The 17846-nt window shown below is 49.2% G+C and overlaps 1 protein-coding gene across 1 annotated transcript; it reads left to right on the top strand.

The window, feature by feature from the left end:
* Nucleotides 1–11186: 11186 nt before the first annotated feature.
* Nucleotides 11187–12362, top strand: FAM241B (family with sequence similarity 241 member B). The gene is given in 4 exon segments (XM_049790510.1): nucleotides 11187–11413; nucleotides 11625–11655; nucleotides 11657–11776; nucleotides 11779–12362. Coding segments are annotated over 4 exon segments (384 nt in total). The 5' UTR covers nucleotides 11187–11318; the 3' UTR covers nucleotides 11917–12362.
* The last annotated feature ends 5484 nt before the right edge of the window (nucleotides 12363–17846 follow it).

The raw sequence follows: 17846 nt of genomic DNA, 5'->3' as shown, positions 1-17846 counted from the left end.
TCAAGGACACAGACATTGGCCAATAAATAAAGAAACATAAAAACTCCCTTTTATTCTTATGATTTTCATACCATAATAGCCCATTGACTTCTATCCAAATCCCAACAAGAGTTGGTAGATATGACTGAGATTATTCCAAAATGTTTGTGGAAAGACAAAGAAGCTAGAACAGGTAAAATATATCAAAAGAGTAAAGTGGTACTAATGGTACCTTTTATTTATTTATTTATTTATTTATTTTTTATTTTGGGCCACACTGGCGACACTCGGATTACTCCTGGCTCTACACTCAGGGATCATTCCTGGGGGGTGCTAGGGGGACCCTAGGGGATGCTGGGGATTGAACCCAGGTCGACTGTGTGCAAAAAAAATGCCCTATCCACCGTGCTATCCTTAGGCCCCACAATGTCACCATTTCTTGATATTCAGACTTAACTGATAATTACAGCGGTCTAAACCATGTGGAGGTTTGGATAAACAGAAATAGGCTTCAAAGGAGCTTAATAGGGAACCCAGAAGTAAATCAACACAAATAGGGTTGGGTCATTTTTGTTTTTTTTTTTTGGTGGATTGTGTTAATTTGTTTTGTTTATTTGAAGACACACACTCTTGGCTGTGCTCAGAGCTTACTCCTGACTTTGAACTCCTGGTGGTGTTCAGGGGAAAAGGGGGATGTCAGATTCAACCTGGGTTGACAGCAGGCAAGGCAAGCCCCCTCACCACTGCACTATCTACCTGGCTCCAGGAAGCAAAGAAATCTTTCAACAAACAGTGCTAGAGGAAGTAAATATCTCTCGCTCTGGCCTCTCTTCCGCTGCTTGGGGGTCTGTGCTGGGGACTCACACACTTGTTTCCCATCCACATTTTCCCCCAAAGGCTCCCCTCTAGGGGTCTCAGAGCAGAGCCTGTTGCCCCCCATGATCCCAGTTTTCACAGAGCCACGCTGTAATTCCCCAGCTGGGCTGAATCGAAAGCCCTGAGCCAGGGTTCCATGGGCGGCTGTGGACTGAGATGCATCCCCTGTGCACGCTGGTCTGGCATTCAGAGCTGGAGGTTCTAGTCTCTGTGCTCAGACACCCTCTGGGATGCAGCCCTTACCCTGTTTACTCAGATTTCACTAGATCCCCCAATCCCTACCCCCTTCACTTCACCCCCATATTTCTCATCCCTCCCCTCTGGCTGGCTATGGGTGTGTGGCTCACTATCTCATTCCAGTGTGTTTACCTCTCCTGATCTCTCACTGTCACCCAGGGTCTCCAGGATAGGAGGGGCGATGGGCCTTTTAGGGTCCCTACTGGGTCCGAATCCAGGCCCTAGTGCTGAGGGCTTGGTTCAAGCACCTGATCCAGTTCCCATAGTAGACAGGCAGTGCCCAAGGCCACCTCTGGGAGGCAGCCTGACGGGCCTGAGACCCCTTGGTCCCAGCCAGCCCAGCCTAGGTCCTGCCTGACCAGGCTGTCTGTCCTGGGAATGACAGACGAAGGCTCCCTCTTCTCTTTCCTGCACTGTTGGGAAACTGAGGCCCTGGGAATCTCCCATACTGGGGCTGGCCAGGCTTTGGGTGTGGAGTCTGCTGCCCCTCTCAGCCCCCACAGGCCCTGGCACCATTGAAAAGTTAAGTCCAACCTCAGGCAGGCCCTGAACATATGTTCCACCCTCAAAGGAACAAAGAGGTCTGGGGCATAAGTAAGACCCCACTAAAAGCCGGGTTGGTGGAGTGGGTCTCATTCTCTGCCTCTGGTTCCTTCCGCCTGTCCCCCATTCCTGACTCCTGGGGAAAGGATGACAGACTTGGGGCACTCCCAGCTCCCCATTTCCCAGCTCAGACCTGTGCCCAAAATAGAACGGGAGGTGTGGGTTGGGCTAGCTGCCCTAGGTCCCCTAAGCCTAGCTGACTTGCAGGCCCTGTAAACCCAAAGCCACAGTCTGACCTGGGTTTGAGCAGAGATGCTGCAGGCTCTAAGGTGGAGCCCTGACACTGACCCCAAAAGTGCTGGAACTGCACCCTTGGCATATAAAGGGGTCCCAGAGATCCAGCAATTCCTGGGCACTTGAGGAAGTGTTATCCCCAGTAAGTGACTGTTTTCCCCAGCTCCTGTAGGGGCTACTGTAAGCCTCTGAGACATTGCACTCTGCTGGATGTATATCCATCCCTGCTTTGTAGAGGAACCACAGAGAGGTTAAGTAATCTGCATCAAGTCACGCAGTATGCAGGTATGAGCTTCAAATCCAAATCAGCAAATGGCAAAAACCATACACAGAGTCCCAACCAAAATCGGGCCCTAAGACAACCCTTCAAACTAACTTCTTCAGTTCTGCTCTCTTTCCCTGCACTACTGAAAAAAAAAAATTATGAAGTGAATTTATAGAGCTCCAAATAGGACAAAAACTTTTGATAATCATAATAAAAATGCTCCAGTCAACAATTATGAACCTGCAAAACAATGAAATAAGAGGTCGTCGGGGCCGGAGCGATAGCACAGCAGTTAAGGTGTTTGCCTTGCACTCAGTTGACCCGAGTTCGATCTCTGGCATCCCATATGGTGCCCCAGCCTGCCAGGAGTGCTTCCTGAGTGCCGAGCCAAAAATAACCCCCTAGTGCTGCCAGGTGTGGCCCCAAAACAAAAACAAAAAAGATATGAGGCTGTAACCAATAAATAGAGGGAATAAAAAAGAGTTAAATGAAAATTTTAAATCTGAAAAAAATATATTAATTGAAGCAAGAGGCTTGGTGAATAAAACTCAAGGGCAGAACAGACTTAGTTAATAAAAAGAGAAAATAGTAGGAGGCAGCCAGTTTGAACATGAGAAGAAAATGGGGGAGCTATAGGAACTAGAACAAAAGATATAAGTCCTAGAAGGAGAGGAGAAATGAGGTGGGGCTGAAAAAATAATTGAATAAATAACAACAAAAAATCTACAAATTGGGGCCAGAGAGATGACATAGAGGTTAAGGCTTTTTTCACACGTCTTGCACATGATTGACCCTGGTTCTATCTTCAACACCATGGAGGGTCCCCTGACCACCACCAGGAATGATCCCTGAGCACAGAGACAGCAATGTTGGTCCAAAAACTAAAACCAAATGAAGAAGGAGGAGGAGGGAAGAAGAAAGGAAGAAGAGAAAGAAAGAAAGAAAGAAAGAAGAAAAAAGAAAGAAGAAAAGAAAGAAAGAAAGAAAGAAAGAAAGAAAGAAAAGAAAGAAAGAAAAGAAAGAAAGAAAACAAAAAGAAAGAAAAAAAGAAAGAAAAAAAAAAAAAAAAAAAAGAAAGAAAGAAAGAAAGAAAGGAAGGAAGGAAGGAAGGAAGGAAGGAAGGAAGGAAGGAAGGAAGGAAGGAAGGAAGGAAGGAAGGAAGGAAGGAAGGAAGGGGCCGGCGCAGTAGCGCTAGAGGTAAGGTGTCTGCCTTGCCAGTGCTAGCCTAGGACGGACCTCGGTTCGATCCCCTGGCGTCCCATATGGTCACCCAAGCCAGGAGCAACTTCTGAGTTCAGGAGTAACCCTGAGTGTCACCGGGTGTGGCCCAAAAAACCAAAAAAAAAAAAAAAAAAAACCCAAAAAAAAACAAAACAAAAGAGGGGGCTGGAGGGACAGCATGGAGGTAGGCTGTTTGCCTTGCATGCAGAAGGACAATGGTTCGAACCCCGGCATCCCATATGGTCCCCTGAGCCTGCCAGGAGCAATTTCTGAGCTTAGAGTCAGGAGTAAACCCTGAGTGTTGCTGGGTGTGACCCCAAAAATAAAAATAAAAAAGGAAGAAAGAAAGGAAAAAGAAGAAAAAGAGAGAAGAAGAAAAGAAAGAAAGAATGAAAGAAAAAGAAGAAAAAGAGAGCAAGAAAGAAAGAAAGAAAGAAGAATAAGAAAAAAGAAAGAAAGGAAAGAAAGAAGAAAGAAAGAAAAAGAAAGGAAGGAAGAAAGAAAGAAGAAAGAAAGAAAGAAAGAAAGAAGAAAGAAAGAAAGAAAGAAAGAAAGAAAGAAAGAAAGAAAGAGAAAGAAAGGAAGAGAGAAAGGAAGAGAGAGAAAGAAAGAAAGAAAGAAAGAAAGAAAGAAAGAAAGAAGAAAGAGAAGAAAGAAGAAAGAAAGAAAGAGAGAGAAAGAAAGAAAGAAAGAAAGAAAGAAAGAAAGAAAGAAAGAAAGATAGATAAGAGAGAAAGGGAAAAATCTTCTGGGTTTGGTCTTCAAGCTGGTGTTCTCCCTTGACTATATATCTTGCTTGTCCGTTTCTTTACTTATTTTCACTGTGGAGAAGCCTGTGCTCTCTTGAACACAATTTCTCCTTTTATCTTCTCTCACATCTTCCTAAACAGTATCCATAAAAAAATTTGTTTACACACACACACACACACACACACACACACACACACACACACACACACACACACACACTATCTCAGTTGAAGAATTAATAGCTGAAAATGTTTCAAACTCCTAAACTTCTAACTCCTGAGACAGGAGTTTGACCCCCAGAGCCACGAAGCTTAAAGAATCAAAAAATCTGACCTAAGAAGATGCATACCAAAATAAATTTATTTTATTTTTAAATTAAATTAAATTAAAGTTTTTAAACTTTTATTCTTTGTATTTGTTTTGTTTTGGAGCTGACCAGCGGTGCTCAGGGTTTACTCTTGGCCCTGTGCTCAGAAGTCATTCCTGGCAGACAGACTCAGGGGACCATATGGAATGCCAGGGATTGAACCCAGGTTGGCTGCATGCAAGGCAAGCACCCTACCCACTGTGCCATCGCTCTGACCCCCCAAGAGAATTTTTAAATTAAATATACAAAAATCCGAGATAAAGAAAGAAGCCTAAAAGCAGGCCGAGAAAAGCAAAGACTCACACATAAAGGCAATCCCATGTGCAGAAACACTAGTTCAGGAGACTGAGTAGCATGATGGATACAGTGACCTAAATAGAAGGACTTGAGTGATAGGACATCGAGTAAGGTACTTGCCTTGTACATAAGCGGCTGATTGGGGTTCAGTCTTCAGCATCCCACTTATTACCCAAGCATCACCAAGAGTGATCCCAGAGTGAAGACCCAGGAGAAACCCCTGAGCATCATTGGATGTGCCCCCCCCCAAAAAAAAAAAAGGATGGAATGGAAAAGGTCTCCAATCAAGAATATGCTACCCAGCCAGGTAATCAGATTTGAAGGAGGAATAAAGAGCTTTCCAAAGAGCTAAAGGAATTCATGGTTACCAACTGAATAACTGACTGAATGACTAACTGAAGAACATGAATAACTAAATTGGGAAGAAGAACTTAAGGAGGAAAAGAACCCTACTTAGAAGCACAAAGATTCATAAAACATAAAACTGGAAGAGCAGAACAGTGATGAAGACTTTTTTTTTTCTTTTTTGTGCAGAAATCAAACTCATGCAAGTCAGTCAAGTCAGCTGCTTACTGCTGAGCCATGTTTCCAGGTCAATAGTGAGGATTATTTTATTTTAAATCTATTTTGAATCACCACGAGATAGTTGCAAACTTAATCATGTGTGAGGGACTATTTTAAGTTTATTAGGTTCTTCCATGCTAGCATCCGTCTCTTCAATTTAGAAAAAAATTATTTCAAATTTTCTATTTTCTATTATGTATCATATAGATATTAGATATGAAAATAGTTTTTGTTTGTTTTCTTTGGGCCACACCCCGGTGACACTCAGGAGTTTACTCCTGGCTATGTGCTCAGAAATCGCTCCTGGCTTGGGGGTCCATATGGGACTCCAGGGGATTGAACCAAGGTCCATCCTAGGCTAGAGGCAGGAAAGGGCCACTTATGCCACCCGCTCTGGCCCCCTAGATATACAATGAAGATGATTAATCTGAGCCATTAAAAGTGGATGTCTATCAATTCTAAACATTTATATTTGATTCATTTTGAAATTGATTATACGTCTCTGTTTAAAACATTTTTAGGGCTCATCAGGTAATTATTTCATTATAGCTAATTTTTATTAATTTTATATAAAGGTTCATTTCATTTGAGCTTTTACATTGCATTCATATAAATTTATGAAAATGGTAATCACTAACATTGAGGTTAGTGAGATATTTCTTCAATGTGAATGCTGATAGTTTGTCTCATTTATTTTTCCCTTAGTCAAGTGTGATTAAGATTTATCAATTTTATTGACTTTTTCAAATTGTTTTTTTTTTTTTTTTTGGGTCACACCCGGCTGCACTCAGGGTTACTCCCTGGCTCTGAGCTCAGAAAACCACTCCTGCAGGCTCAGGGAACCCTATGGGATGCCGGGATTCAAACCACCGTCCTTCTGCATGCAAGGCAAACACCCTATCTCCATGCTATCTCTCCAGCCCCCTTTGTTTTTCAAGTATTTTTTATTTCATTGAAATATAATTTCATGTTTTGAATTTTGTTAATTTCTGAATTAATTTTCTATTTAATTTTTATGTTTAAATGCAGTTTATTGTACTCTTTTTCTAGATTCCAGACATAGAAACTTAGATTATTGATCTGATGATGTCACCTAAAAATATATATGCATATATAAGTATTAATTATTATGAATTTTTGTCTTTGAAACTTTGTTCAAAATATTTTCTAGTTCTGGGCCCGGAGAGATAGCACAGCGGCGTTTGCCTTGCAAGCAGCCGATCCAGGACCAAAGGTGGTTGGTTCGAATCCCGGTGTCCCATATGGTCCCCCGTACCTGCCAGGAGCTATTTCTGAGCAGACAGCCAGGAGTAATCCCTGAGCACCTCCGGGTGTGGCCCAAAAACCAAAAAAAAAAAAAATATTTTCTAGTTCTTCTTGGGAACCTCTTTCTTTCTTTGCCCATGGACTAAAAGTATATTATTTACTTTCTAAGTTTTTAAAAACATTTGTGATATATTTTATTACTTATTTAGCTTAACTTTATTATGATTGGAGAACTGACTGAATAAATTATTTTTTTCTTTATTTTGGGGTCCTCCCAAGCAGTGCCACCCAGAGATACTTGACCATTGGCCACATGTCCCAATGCTTAAGACCAGCGATTTGATATTTCTTGGACCAAGTGGTGCATGGGGCCATATGCAAATGGACTCCAAATGCTTCCAGGAGTAAGTAAACATTAGTGCTGCTGGGTACTCATAATGGGGGGTGGTAAGCCAACAGAAAGCCTTGAAAAGGAGTTTGTTTGGTGGGTGCAGAACTAGGCATATAGGTGTTCGTTGGGATTTTAACTCTGCCACTCACATGAGCCTCAGTTTCTCCATATTTGCTAAAGAAAGACAACTCAAAAAAAAAAATGGCATGGTTTCCAGAGACCAGATTGGCAGTGGTAACTACATAGACTGCCCCCAACCAAATTTTGTTCTGTTGGCATAAACATTTGCCTGGGGGGGGGGGCTAGGCTGAGTGGGGACAGTCCTATGAACCCAAAGCAAGCAAAGCAGGAGGCGTCAGGTGATGTGTTTTAGGGAAGAAGTATAGGACCAGGGGTTGAGGAACTCAGGCGAGAGGGGCTGGGAGGTGGCTGTGGCACTTGTCAGCATTTACCCATATAGGTTGAGTCTTACTGACAATAAGTACAAGAGCTGTGTTAGCTTCTTGAGTTGGGGAGTCCCTTGCAGTAAGTGACATAGACGGAAAAATATCACAGCCCCAGAAGGTGTTTTAAGATGGTTGCTCATAGGTCATTTTCCAAGTCCGCTCAGTATTACTGACTTCCTTAAGCCAGAGGAGCTTCTGGGCTCTCAGGTTGTTTCTGGGGAGCTGTGTTTCCTCTCAGCATTGGGCAAAGCACAGCCTGCCCTGGAAACATGCCTTATCTTCACTCTGTTTTCACAACCACATAGACCATTTTCCCTCTTGGGGCTCCTGCGTTGTGAGCCCACTGACTGAGGGGGGCCCTATTCACAGTCTTTATCAGTTCTGCCTGTGCAAGGCGGTTTGCTATCCATAGATAAAACGACCAATAGGTCCTTAGAGGGTCCAGAGCAATAGCACAGTGGTGAGGGCATTTGCCTTGCATGAAGCCAATCCGGGTTCGATCCCCAGCATCCCATATGGTCCCATGAGCCTGCCAGAAGTGATTTCTAAGTGCAAAGCCTAGCATAACCACAGAGTGCCGCTGGATGTGGTCCCCAGACCAAACCAAACCAAACTAACAAACAAGGTTCTTAGAGCCCACTGCCTTGAGCATCTTTTCCTCATCACATTAGTATTTCAGTTTAAATTTATTTGAAAGTCCATTTTATTGGGGGCGTGGATTCCAGACACCATCCCTGCACTCTTGGGCAGATAGCATGAGCCTAATGCATCAATATTGGGGTGCGTGCTCAGGAGAGTTCAGTGCCCAGGGATATAGGTGGTTAATATGGTATTCGGGACCCAAAGGGGGATTAGGCCATGCAAGGTAAGCACTCATGCCCTGTGAGCTAGCTCCCCAGTCTGTTTTATATATTTTTTGTTTGTTTATTTTGGGGTCACACCCGGCGGTGAGGTTACTCCTGGCAGTGTTCAGAGTGTGAAATGCCTGATCGAACTCGGATTGACCAATGAAAGACAAACATCCTTCCTCTTGTACTATTGCTCCAGCTCCTATTCATATTTTTATTTTTTGTTTATGGATCACACCCAGCAGTGCTCAGAGCTTACTCCTGGCTCTGTGTTCAGGGATCACTCCTGGTGGTACGGAAGATTTATTCCTGGCTTTGGCCTCAGGGATCACACCTGTGGGGGCTCTGAACTACATGGGGTACTGGGGATTGAACCAGGGTCGAATGTGGATGAGATAACGGGCCCTATCTACTTACTGTGTTAACTCCCAGCCTTCACCCTTCTTTTTTTTGTTTTTGGGCCACACTCGGTGACACTCAGGGGTTACTCTTGGCTATGCACTCAGAGATTGCTCCTGACTTTAGGGACCATATGGGATGCCCAGGATTGAACCTAGGTCCATCCTGGGTCATCTTTGTAAGGCAAACACCCCACTGCTGTGCTATCCCTCCAGCCCTCACTCTCCTTTTTGACACCCTTTCCCTGGCTACCTGGAATCTGTCTTGCTATGAGCCCAGTAAATATGTGCCCAATTCTGGAGAAATCTCTTGATTGGTACCATAATTCTATTGATCAACTTGCGGGAACTCTCAGCTTCATCTCTCAACAACCATACGCCACAGCATTAGTCCTGTATTGTGGAGGTTGGGGAAGAGAATGACCCATTCAGTAACTTGTCAGCACCTGGAAAAATACCCTAAACTGCAAGGCTGAGGGGTTCACTCTACTGCAGGGAACCAATAGTTATGAGAGTGAGGTGGGAGGGTGGGAAAACACCAGACAAGGGGGTACAAGAATAGGGATAGAATGGCTTTTCCCTCTCCTTTACCAAGAGCGTGCATCCCCTTTCCATACCCCAGAAAACCCCTCCTTAACCCTGGGGGCCCTGCTTCAAAGCCACTTGCCTCCAGGAAATCCTCACGTGTTCTTAATCCTGTCAGAGGGCTCAAGCCTCATCTGCCTAGCTGGAGCAGGAGCTTCCTGAGGGCAGAACCAGGTCTTATCTGGTATCCCCGCAAATTAGGCAGGAAGTTGATGGGAGGAGGCTACAGATTTCGCTCCAGGAGGTGATAGCTCAGCGGTAAGGCGGGTTTGCCTGGCACATTGCGACCTGGGATGAATCGAGTTTTGTCCCCAGCATCCCAGATGGTCTCCTAGCCTGCCAGGAGCGATTTCGGGGTGCAGAGGCAGGAGGAACCCCTGAGCTCTTCTGGGTGTGGCCTCAAATCCAATCACTTAATCAACAATAAATCAATCAAACAAATAAATCAAAAAACAATCAATTAATAATCAAATTAATCAAGTTGAACACATTAAGATTAATTATAAAGTTAAAAAAATAAGATTTCCTCCCAGAGGCCAGAGAGAGAGCACAGCAGTAGGGCGTTTGCCCTTGCATGTGGCCGACCCGGGATGGATACGGGTTCGAACCCTGGCATCCCATAGGGTCCCCTGCAGCGATTCCTGAGTACAGAGCCAGGAGGAACCCCTGAGTCCCTCTGGGTGTGGCCCCCAAACCAATCAAGTAATCAATAAGTAATCGAACACATTAAAAATCAATCAATAATCAACCAAATCAATAGATGACAAAATAAATCGATCCATAATTAATCAAATCAACAAAACAAGATTAATTATGAATAAATTAAAAATAAGATTTCCTCCCAGGTCAGAGGCTCCCTAGCTGCTGGGGCTTCCTCTGCGGACTCCACTTTTCTCTCCGGGCCTCCCTTTGCCTCCCTGCCCGTCTATCTTCTTCACTCCTCGCTCCTCCCTCGCCCCCGGACAGCGCCCCCCACTCCTGGCGGCTGCACTTCCCCAGGCGGCCTGCGGGAGGCGCGCGCAGCCCGGCCGCCGGGCGCTTCCCGCGAGGTCAGGTGGGAGGAAGCGCCGGAGAGAGTGGCTGACAGCGCGGGGCCCGCAGGTGGGTGTCGGGATTCGGGGTGCGAGCCCCCTCGAGCGTGCCTGCGCCCTTGCCAACGCCCTGCTGCTCCCCGGGTGCGTGCAGGCCCCTCGGGCCGGGATCCCGAGCCGGAGCTGGGCTGGGAACCCGGGCCAGGCCGCACCCCCTCCTGGCTGCCTGCACCCCGACCCTGCAGGCGCCCCAGCCCACCCAGGGGGCTGCAGGGTGCGCAGAGGGTCTAGGGAGGGGGCCCCATCGCCCTGCCTTCTCCCGGGGGTCCTGTCCTGCCTCCACGCTGGGCCCGCCCGGCCGGGTGGGGGCTGGGCGTGTGCTTTGGGAATTTTCCATGGAAAGGGACTTATGGGGTGGGGTGGTTTGTGCAGGTTGGGAGAAGACCCCCCTTCTCCACCAGAGCTCACTGGTGCCGCCTAAGACGCCCAGACGCCCCCAAGTGTGAAGGCACCTCCTGGAGGGCCCCTGGCAACTTAGCAAGGTTGATTTTTAAACCAGGATCCAGTACCCCAGCTCCTAAGAGGCGCCTCCTCCAGCCCAGGTCAAGTTAGGTGAGTCTGGGGTTTGTCTGTCTCTTCAAGCTCCTTGGCTGGCTCTGGCCCCCTCCCCTGGCCTCAGAGGTGGGGTGGGGGGAGGCTTTCTGGGACCTTCAGGGCTTTCCACAGTAAACCTCCTTCCCCCATGGAATGGGGGGGGGGTGTTATCTGTGAGCTCACCTGTGCCTGGGAGAAGTATTTCCAGCCACCCCCTTGCCTTTATTCCTCCCCTTTCGTCATTGCTTTCACCCCACTGGACGCCTACTATTCTTGCTCTCTGCTCAACCGCTCCCTCCGGCCCCTTTTCAGATCTGCCAACTGGAAAGCCCAAGTCCTGCCCGGGACCCCAAAATTCCTGAGAAGATGGTTCGGATCCTGGCTAATGGGGATATCGTGCAGGATGATGACCCTCGGGTTGAGGGCCCACCCCCCAGGCACGCACCAGTTCCCCTGGGCAGGTAAGTTGGGGGAGAGGCTCGGACCTACCTTCCCCACTCCCCAGAACGCCATCCAGGCTTAGGAGCTTGGAATGGAGAGAAATGGCCACTTGGGACTCAGAGGTTGGGACCCGGCCTGGTTGCTGAGAAAAGGGGCCACAGGCCCAGCTGGCTGCTGAAGGGGGCATACGGCAGCCCCTAACGCACCGTCTCTGCCTTCTTCCTCACAGAGCTTCCTCCACCGGGGCCCTGGCACACCCCTGGGGGGGCTCTGGTCCCCGCCAACAGCAACAGCAACAGCAACAGCAGCAGGCAGCTGCCAGGCCGGGGGCCGCCCAGTCGCCCTTCTACGACCTCAACCGGCTAGCTGGTGAACCTGGGCTTCCCCGCAGTGGCACTTGGGCAATCACGCTGTGGAGCCCGTCACGTCCATCCTGGTCCTCTTCCTGCTCGTGATGCTGGGGGTCCGGGGACTCCTGTTGGTGGGCCTTGTGTACCTGCTCTCCCACCTGAGTCAGCGGTGACCCCGGATGGACCTCGGGGTCTGGTGTCCTGTGGGCTTGAGGGCCAGGGGCTGGAGATGCCAGGAAGGAGTCTCTATGCCCGTCATGTTTGTGTGTGTGTGTGTGGCAGACACGTGGCAGATTCCCAGGGCTCCAGAGCTGCCTTCATCGGGCCTTTTCTGGGCTCGACATCTGCTCCAGCAAGGACCCCCTCTTTCCAGTTCTCTCCTTTTTCTGATGCCAAGAAAGCCACGGTGTGGTGCCAGTACGCTTCAACACCCCGCCCCAGCCTGAGCTGAACCCCTTGTTTCTGGGGAGTGGTTCAGGGCCAGTGGGATGGTCCCCAGACTTCTATAGTACTCTTTAGTTTTCAGGGTATTTTTTATCAGCGACTTTTAATTTATGATGCCCAGATCTGGCTTCTATCCGTCGTGGTGGTGTTTCCAATAAATTGGAATCAAAGAAAACTGAGGACTCGCGCCTGTGACTTACAGTGGCTCTCGGACCCAAGGGACGTGGGGATGACTTGTGGGGCAAGCCCGAGGTGGCTTCATCTGGGGGCGTCTCAGCCTCTGGTGGATCCTGACTCGGGCCCTCAGGCAGGATTGTCAGACTTGGGGCCTGGCATTGTGGGAGGCAGCATGGAAGATGGGGTGCTCCCTTGGAATCTGCTTGTCTCTCTCTGTTGACCAAGGGACAGTGAGAGAGGCAAGTGGGCTGAGGCAGAGACAGACCCAATCCTGAGGTGCAGCCTGGACCCCAACAGTGTCTCAGGAGGGAGCCAACACTCCCTCAGAAGGGCTCACAATGAGAGGGGGCTGTGGTTTGGGAATGTAAAATGTGGGCACGGGTGGGAGGCCGGCACCCGAAAACCCTCTGACCTGGACACACGGCTATCAGGATCTGTGCGACCCCCTAGCTGGCAGCCAGTAGGAGAGGCAGGCAGAGGGACCCCCAGCCCCGCTGGGCAGGGCTATCCAGACTCAGCTCACACACAAGTGCTGGGGCTCACCTCGAGCTACCCCTGCAAAGCTGCCCATCATCAGCTCACTGGTGCCAACACCCCACCCCACTCTGGGCTGCAGCAGTGCCTCCCCCTTTCCAAGGGCATGGCCTTTCCATGGCAAACCCAGGACAGGAAATCTGGAACTTTGCAGAGAGCCCCCAAAGACCAGTGCAGTGGAACTAATGAAAGACAGTCACTTCAGCCAAAAGCAGATGGAAAGAGAGACAGATAGGCGGACGAAGAGACAAAGAGAGACAGAGAAGTAGCCAAGAGTGGAACTGTGAGGCCGCTGGTGAGTTTTTAACCCTTGGTTTGGGGAAAAGGGGAGAAATGAAATAATTTGGCTTTAGGGACTAGAACTTGGGGAGGCTGTTGAAGCTGCCCAAGATAAGGCTGACCTTTAGGGTAATTGTCCTCTGGACCATGGTGGGGCAGAGGGTAACTCTGGGGAGGAGGCATACCTGCCTAGTTCCTCTGGTGTTGCCCTGTGGGAACCCAGGGTTCAGATTTCAGATCCATTCACCCTTGACTGGTGACTACATGGTTGCTCTATCCATCTATTCAACTATTTATCTAACCATCCATCTATTCATCCACCCATCATCTATCCATCCACTCATTTATCCATTCAACCATCTGTCCATCAATCCATGCATTCATTCATTCAACCATCCATCCATCCATCCATCCATCCATCCATCCATCCATCCATCCATCCATCCATCCATCCATCCAACCATCAATCCATCCATCCAACTTTTAATCCAACCATAAATCCATCCATCCATCCACTCATCATTCAACCATTCATCTATCATCCACCCACCATCCATCCATTCATCCATCCACCCATTATCTACCCATCCAACTATCACCTATCCACCCTTCCTTCCTTCTCTGTTTTATTAATTATTAATTATACGGTTCTAGTCATGCATGGTGGATGGATGGATGGTGAGGCCTTTCTTGGTCCGTCCCGGCAGCACCTGCAGCACCTCCGACCTGGTGGGTCGGTAGGTTCAGGATAATGGCGAGGAAATGACCCACGGCAGTCAGATTCAGGAGACTTCCAGCTTTACTACAAGGCTCAAACCGCCATGTACATATTCCTCACATGGCCTCTAAGCTAACTCGCCTCTCTGCACCACATGTGTCTCTCCTCTCCATGCTGCATTGTCCTTACTTTCCTGCTGCTCGCCCTTCATTTCCTTCCTCCCCTCCTTCCTTCCTCCCCTTTTTTCTTCCTCCCCTCCTTCCTTCCTTCCTTGCTCCCTTCCTTCCTTGCTCCCTCCCTCCCTCCCTCCCTCCCTCCCTCCCTCCCTCCCTCCCTCCCTCCCTCCCTCCCTCCCTCCCTCCCTCCCTCCCTCCCTTCCTTCCTTCCTTCCTTCCTTCCTTCCTTCCTTCCTTCCTTCCTTCCTTCCTTCCTTCCTTCCTTCCTTCCTTCCTTCCTTCCTCTCCTTTTCCAATCTGTAAAACACTTTAAAATCCTTCCAGCATTGATTCATGCAAACACAAAAAAAAACACAAATACACTATTTTTGTCTTTTTCCATACAAATGATGGGAACATGAACAGTGTATCCCAGACACATTTTAATGTCAGGACACAGTGTGGCTTTGTTCTGTGGGGTTTCATGTTTGGGTGAGTCATGGTGCTAGAGGGTTTCATGGGACCACAGGGACTGACTTCCTAGGCCTGGCTGCTCTGGCCTGGCACCACTCCACAGAGCTATTGTCCCTGGCAAAAATGTCTTCCTTCTTCCAGAGAGCAGGGAAGATCCTTCATGTTGTAAGCTGAGTCCTGAGCCCTAAATCAGCTCAGCAAACCTCCGGGGAATGCTTTTATCTAGAGTGCCAGGGTATGTGGGCGGAAATGGCCATGGGAGTCAGAACCCGGCTGGTCTCTGCTTTGTGACTTAGGGAGGGGGCCCAGTGGTCACACCTGAAACCTTCATTATGCTGCACACCCAGGGAAACTAGGGCCCCCCTGGGCTTCTGTTTTGGTCCAGAACAAGGCAAATCTGCAGTTCCTGAAGGCCCCCTAGGCTGAGAGAGGATTTTCTGCCATAACTTTTGCCCATCCCATTGCAGCAAGTTGGTGGACTTGTTGGTTGCCAATCACTGTCATATAGATCTGCATGAATGAGAATTGAGGAAAGAACAAAGAGTGACTCAGCCCAGTGCTTTCATTAGCTGAGAACTGGATAAATAAATAAACGCCCTGTCCTTCCAACAGGACCCAAGCGGACCTGATCCTATGGCGCCACCTAGTGCTAGGATATCTGCTAGCTCAAGCCTGCCCTTGATCAAATCCTTGATCAAACGCTCCCCAGAAGCCAGGAGAGTGCTCCCCTCAGAGGCCCAGAAGCCAATGACTGCACATCCTAATGGTGGCAGAATCCAGGTTCTGGTGAAGTCTGCAATCTGTCCCATTGGCCCGTCGTCAAATGAAGTCCCCTCCTCGGCTCATCACCCCTCACCATTTCATCGCCCCAAATAGATGTCCTCTGTGCTCACAGATGGCGAGTCTGAGGCTAGGAGCAATGGCACAGTGACTAGGGCCTTTGCCTTGCATGTGGTCTATGCTGGTTTAATTCCCAGCATTCTAGATGGTCCCCCAAGCTCGCTCAGTACAGAGCCAGGAGTAAGTCCTGGTGCCCCCCAAGTCCCCAAATAAAGTAACTCCTAGGTGTTGCTCATTGGGTGGGTGGGGCAGACTCTGGTGGGTATCCTAGAACTGATGGTGGTGAGGTACGTGGGGGGGGAACCCAGGGAGAGATCTGAACCCTGAAACTTGGTCTTTCAAGGAGGAGATGGAGTGAAAGTCCAGGTCAGTATGCATTAGTCCGGGTTCACTGTCCCCACCTGAAGCAGATAATAGGGGAGACAGTTCTGCTTGTCTTCAGAACAGGGATCCTTCTCGACTGAGTGGTGTGTCCTGGGCAGTGCCCATGATCATCTGGCAACCCTCTGGCCTCACCCGCTCCATCCCTATCTGTCTCTTCTCTGAGCTGCAGTCCCTCATTCCCTAGAGAACACCATTCCTGGGGGCTCAGGCTCAGACCTGCTAAGATGGGGAAAGTTGGGGTGTTTACTCTTTTTTCTGGGGTGCTTCTTAGAGCAGCTTATGGGTGCAGGAGCTGCAGTGATCCCACTGGGTTACGGGAGGACATTGGGTTTGAGTGCAGAAAGGGATCAGTGTGGCCCACAGCCTCGGATCCCTGCATCAGTCCAGGGATGCTCCCCAAATCTCTGTGGGAAGCAGCTAGACTCTGCAATCGGGAGGGGTAGGTGAAGGAGAAGGGGGTGGGGTGCCCTCCCGGCCCTCCTAGCCCTCTCTCTGCTACTATGGGCCAGGGTGGGTGGCCTGAGGCAGCCAAGACCCCTCACCCACCCCAAGTCTCAGCTTCCTCCCTCTAAACAGTATAAGCATTAGCTTAGGCTCCACATGCAGACACAGTGTGGTGGAGCTTTCTGCAAGGACATGGAAGGTTTTGGGCCTACTTGTGTGTCATGGAACAGATGGCCAATATTCAGGTTAAAACTATAGGTTTAGGGGCAGAAGTGACGGCACCGAGGATAGAACTCTTGCCTTATAGGCTGACTTGGGTTCAGTCCCCCATAGGGACTGAACTCTGCAGGAGCAATTCCTGAGCACAGAGTCAGGAGTCGGCCCTGTGCACCGTCAGGAGAGATTTGTAAATGCAGAACCAGGAGTAAGCCCCGAGCATTGCCGGGGGTGGCCCCAAAACAGAAGAAACAAGACCAGAACAGGCTGAGGCCTGGGAGACAGCTCACAGGGTGGAGTTCTAAGCCCAGTTCCTGCATCTCCAGGGCAGCTCTGGTGTCCGCCATCCGCTGCGCACTTGATGTGGCCCTTGAGGGTCCCTCCCAGCAGCACTGGGTCTGAGCAGTGCGGCATCACTCAGCTCCGAATCCAGGGTCTGAGCTGCACAACTGTGCTCCCGAGTATGGGAGAACAGTGCCAGTGTGCTACCTCCCAGTCTCGGGCACCTTCAGCACATGCATGCGTACACTCACATAGATGTGAACACACATGCAATGCATACTCTCTCTCTCTCTCTCTCTCTCTCTCTCTCTCTCTCTTTCTCTCTCAATTACAGGCCAGGCCTCTTCTGGGATCCGGAGGCATTTTTCTCTCAGGATCCACTTGTTGGAAGTTCTGGGAGCTTCTTTCTTCAGAGGCGGCAGAGGGAGCGACTTCAGAGCAAGTCCTAGCAAGGTGAACCCTCTGTGATGTCCTGGGTGCCGGGACCTATCAATCAATCTCACAATCTCACGCATTCTCTTTGCTTGGAGCAGGCTGTGCACGCAGTGGGGGCAGGAGGACTGAGGAAAGCACCAACATGGGTGCAAAGTCACTGACCGCCTGCAGTCCATCCACTCCACCCTGATTCAGATGGGCAGCGTGGGGGGCCCCCACACTTCACCTCACCAGACTCACTTGAATGGGAACCAGGAGCCAGCACCGCCCTCCTCTGCCAGCAGCCAGGTGGAGTTAGGTCAGGCTCCCAAGTGACAGGTGTCACCAGAATTTACACTCAGGGTCAAGGTCAAATGAAGCATCTCTAAAGAATCCTCGGACCCCCTCCCAGAGGGGCTTGGTCGGGAAGGTCAGGGCTGTCCCTGGGGTTAATGCCTCAGATCTCACTCTGCCAGCACCAGCCTTCACTGGGAAATTCTCTCCCCACCCCTCAGTCCTTAGACAGCTTCTTGGTCTGGTTCAGTTCTACACCAGCCTGGGTTTTTCCATCCGGGATTCTTTTTTTTTTTTTTTTTTTTTTTTTGGTTTTTGGGCCACACCCTGTGACGCTCAGGGGTTACTCCTGGCTATGCGCTCAGAAGTCGCTCCTGGCTTGGGGGACCATATGGGACGCCGGGGGATCGAACCGCGGTCCGTCCAAGGCTAGCGCAGGTAAGGCAGG

The sequence above is a fragment of the Suncus etruscus genome, chromosome 17, assembly GCF_024139225.1.
Source record: "Suncus etruscus isolate mSunEtr1 chromosome 17, mSunEtr1.pri.cur, whole genome shotgun sequence".
NCBI lineage: Eukaryota > Metazoa > Chordata > Mammalia > Eulipotyphla > Soricidae > Suncus > Suncus etruscus.
This window is presented reverse-complemented; position numbering and strand designations above follow the sequence as displayed.